Source organism: Papaver somniferum, chromosome 10, assembly GCF_003573695.1.
Source record: "Papaver somniferum cultivar HN1 chromosome 10, ASM357369v1, whole genome shotgun sequence".
Taxonomy (NCBI): domain Eukaryota; kingdom Viridiplantae; phylum Streptophyta; class Magnoliopsida; order Ranunculales; family Papaveraceae; genus Papaver; species Papaver somniferum.
In genome coordinates, this window is record NC_039367.1 from 31,245,009 (window position 1) to 31,249,617 (window position 4,609).

Sequence of the window (4,609 nt, forward strand, 5' to 3'; positions counted from 1 at the left end):
TTCAGAATATAAAACCTTTAGTTCTTTTTGCCCCAAACAATTGTTTTGCCACTTCCCTCAGTGGGGTAACATCTTGATACAACCAGATAGCTGGTTTTTGAAATGTACTCGAGTGTGCGAGATGGCAACCACCACATTCTGCTTCCAAACATGACACATGTCATTATGACACTCTGATTACTTTCTGATTCATGTCCAGCTTGTTTCCTGTGTTGTTTAATTGCTATTATGATTTAAGCTTTACTAGTATGTTAAATATCAAACTGTAGAAGAATTCTTATTTTGCTATAAATAGACGAGGATTTGAAAATTAATAAATTAGTTTTATTCAATAAGCACAAACAATGAATCTTTAGAGATTTACATTTCTATCAAAGTGTATTTCTGTCTATTTAGCTATACCCTCACTGAAACCCCAATATGAATAGAAAGTCGAAAAAATGTAAAAAAAGAATGAATGATCTCTTGTACACAGGAAGAAGATTTGCAACCGCCAAAAGAATTTTGTTATAGTGGGGGAGACTTCTCCCATGGCAAAATCCCAGAGTCGGGATCAGCCAAGTTAGCTACGACAAAGTCCCGAAGACCTGTATCCCAAACTTGGCAGAACTGCTGTGGCCAGTTTGGCGGCTCAATCGCCTCTGTACCAAGCCCGGGTGCTCTATCCCTTGACCCTTCATTCTGGCTATCTTGCCAGTCAGCGACATAAGTGGCGACTCTTCGAGAAAATTTGGCCCTAAAAGACTCCCATACTTGGTATTTGTAATGGTTAATCATGGCTGTGCTCATTGGTAGATTGAGGTATCTGTGACCTGTTTTTAAATGGAAATGATGAACAACATTTATCAGTGAATCATCCAGAACTTCCGGGCGAACAATGGACTTGTGTCGTTCAGGACTTTGCAGCCTGCAAGTGTACCCAGTGGTCACTCCTTGTTTAGGAATTTCTGTCAAACCAGATGGACCAAAACTATGACAAGCTGTTCTAATTTCCCCAATTGTTGATGAAGATGAAAAATTCGCCACCAGATTTCTCAGTGAATTACGACCAGGAAGCCCTAAATCACTTGGGTGACGAGCAGACGGAAGAGGGAAGTAGAAGAATTCATCAACATCCATAAATGAAACCCATTTGCATTCTTTCTGTGCCTGCAAAGCACAATGCGAAAATCCTGCTTCTTGGGTTTTAATCCATGGCCAAACTTGCCTTCTTATATTATGGTTCTCTTGATTAAGCTCATCAATCAGCTCCTCAATTCCATCATCACTGTTATTATCATAAATAAACCAACGTTCTACGCCAAGCCACGAGTGATACTTAATCCATTCACGCATACTGGAGGCCTGGTTGCGCACCATTGTACACACGCAAAGCTCGTATTTTTCTTCTTCTTTCTTCTCCACTTCAGTTTTCGACTGCGAAATCCTTGCAACCGAAGGAAGAAAATGAACATGATTATTCTCACCTCTGATTGAAGCTCTAGAATGCGGATGATGTGAGATAACTCCAATTGAAATTCGAACTCCATTAGCCTTGCCAGGAGATTGATGCAGCTTGAATGGCAATGCACACCTGATAACTTCCTGCCCTGCTGTAATAGCTCTTGTTCTCACACTATACTTATCACTTACCTCTGAATTTCCCCAATTGAAATTACAAACAAACTGATTAGCATCGGATGTTCGTCCTGGCCGAAGACCCAATCCTTTGACAAACACAACTGCTGTCTCCCCATCCAAAACAGCTTCATACACAACACTCTCCCAGGAAGATACCAATCTACGCTTCTTCACCTCTGAATTCCCATCCTCTTCAATTAAACTGTCTTGTCTTTGCAAATTCACCACAGTCGAGTAGTTAGCCGGCGGCAACGGGCACCGAGCAATCGACCTAAACCCATCGAAATCATCAACAACTGATAGAGCTGGCAAAACCACAACTTGGGTTTTATCAAATTCTTTATTATAGAAACAATCCAATCCTCCTCCATTCATATACATATGGTTGCTTCTTCTATTAGTGAACAGCAATAAAACATGGTCTGGAAAAACAACTCGATCTTCAATGTTGAACTTAAAAAAATCAAACCCAGAATTCGAATTTACTGCTGCTGATGATGATGATAAAGAACGACCGGGATGTGGATGAAACAAAACATACTGGGATCTAAATGGAGGACCATCTAATAAGAAGAGAAAAGCAAAGAATGAGAAAATCAAAAGTGACCACCATCTTAATGAAACACAGAAACTAAATTGAGATGGAAGAAACGAAGTTGATGACGGTGATGATGAAGTTGAAATCACTAATAGTTTTCGTTTCCGCCGCTTTTCAATATCCATTTTTTCCAAAGATGGTAACTTTATAAATAGATAGATCTATCTCTTCTTCTATCTCCTCACTTATGTATATACAAACAGTAGAAGAAGTTATGGTGATAAGCAAACTAGGGGGGGGATCTGAAAAAATCACTGAAACAAACCCAGAAAAAGAAGAAGAAAAGGAAACAAGTACAGCAATTAAGTTTGATTTTTGGGGTTCGTCTCTGCAAGTTTAGTTATTACAGAACATACTCTGTTAATGGGGTACTATAGAATAGAAAGAAAAAAAAGAGAGAGAGAAGAAAAACAGAGAGTCTACAGAAAGTGAAATAGACAGAGAGAGAAACAGAGGGGTGTCCAAAAAACAAAAAAATGTAATCTTTTTTGGAATTTCTTACGAAAAATTGGACTGTAGTTTTAAGAAGACTATTGGTTGTTGTATAAATTACTAAAAATTAAGATGTTTTATTTAGGAAACAGAGGTGGTTGATTAAAAAAACGTTTTTTTTTTTCTTTCTTAAACATGATTATGGAATGTTTTAATGGGGGAGAATAATGGTGGAGTGTGGACTGTGGAGCATTATCTCCTTTATCGACGCCCTAATGATTGTCATTACAGCCGTATGTGTATACGGATACGATACGATACCAGTGATACGGTGCCGTATTGGCACGGCAAACCCACGATATAAATGGAAGTGTTTCCGCCGGGACTGGGGTGGAACAGTGGGACCATACTTGGCATGGTAGACTGGTAGGTTTGTTAAGTGGGACCACGTTTGATATCGGAGTGGAGCAATTTGTTGTCGGTAGTAGTGGCTTTTATTTGGCCGGTGGGTTCCACCTTATATGGAAGAACAATTCTATTCAACTTGCTAACCTAGACTAGAAACAAATGGAAGTATCATAGATTCATAGTCTTTACCGTGGAGGTTTCAGACAGTTTTACTATGGAGATTTTCCAAGTTCTAAATTTCATGTCGCCTGGCATAGTCATAGACTCATAATAACAATGAGCTTCAAAGCGTCAGGTTCCAATAGATTTGACCTTTCATTTTAAACAGTAAAACTAAACAAGATTGGTGAGTGTAGTGGAGGAGAGAAGGTAGGGGTTGCATAGTGACACCACGTCATGCTGAAGAGAGGCGTGAGTGTAGCGGTGATGAAGATAATTTAGATTTGGGCGAAGAAGCAATTTTCGTCCAAAAATATTTATTTATTTAAAACTCTTAAGATGGGCCCAAAATCTGATATTAATATTTTTTATTATTTTTTTTATTATAATTAAAGAGTAAGCGAGGAATAAACCCTCGTTTTTCTTTTTTTTTTGGCGAGGACTTTTGAAATCCCCGTTCATCTTCCCTGCTTTCGAGTAGAGAGAACGGGGTTTGAGATTAAAAACTTTACACCGAGATTTTCTTTCTCTATCATTCCCATGTTTTAATCCACTACACTCAGCCTAATAGCCTAATAGTAGGGGTGTACCAAAACCAAGATAAAACAATACAGATTTTCATATTGGAAAAAACAGATTTTTCCTTGGCTTGGTACGTCGCCACATAACCTGGTACCCCCATTAGTAGCCTTGAAATCAAAGGTCAGGAAAAGAGCTGAACAAGGGAACGGTTTTAGGCTGGCGTTTATGGGTGACAACTGACTCCTGCGAAAAGAGAAAAAATAGGGTAGGTTGAAAAGATACGAGTCTGAACCCTCAGCAAATGTTGTGCAGAAGTACTTTTCAAATTCGAGAAATCAATCTATACAATTATGGCATAAACCAAGAAATTCTCGTTCCACTCTTGCTTCGGTCATAAAGGAATGAAAAGGATTGGTCTCAGAGAGGGAAGCATAGGAAATATTGAGATCAGAGTGGTAGACTATGTGAGGTGTGATTGTTTATGACTATGTGTCAGAATGCAAAACTTTGTTACTATATTGCATGTTGTGTATTTTGTCCGTTCGACTTGTGCTGGTTTGAATAGATTGAAGAAGCTATTCTATAGAGTCGTAACTACACATCCTGATGTCGTAGGGAGAAGAGGTTGTGAAGTAGTGGTGAAGAACATGTTGAAAATCGTGTCCCGATTGTTAGGGAAGACTAGACAATTACACACCACTACTCCTCTACTATGCTAACCGCTCGCACATTCCAGACACTTCTCATAATGGGTGTATTATAATACCGCACGACGTAGACCAATACCTTAATAAATATCCCCTTCTTTGTAACATTGTTGATGTCTCTTGTGATTTAGTAGAAAGTACTAACTTAATATGGAGTCAAATG

General features: G+C 38.8%; 1 protein-coding gene across 1 annotated transcript; it reads right to left on the reverse strand.

Annotated features, from left to right (window-relative positions):
• Positions 1–302: 302 nt before the first annotated feature.
• On the reverse strand, positions 303–2,831 carry LOC113318226 (glycosyltransferase family 92 protein RCOM_0530710-like). Its single transcript, XM_026566360.1, has one exon. It carries the CDS (start codon positions 2,341–2,343, stop codon positions 508–510), a length of 1,836 nt encoding a protein of 611 aa, XP_026422145.1. The 5' UTR covers positions 2,344–2,831; the 3' UTR covers positions 303–507.
• Positions 2,832–4,609: the final 1,778 nt, after the last annotated feature.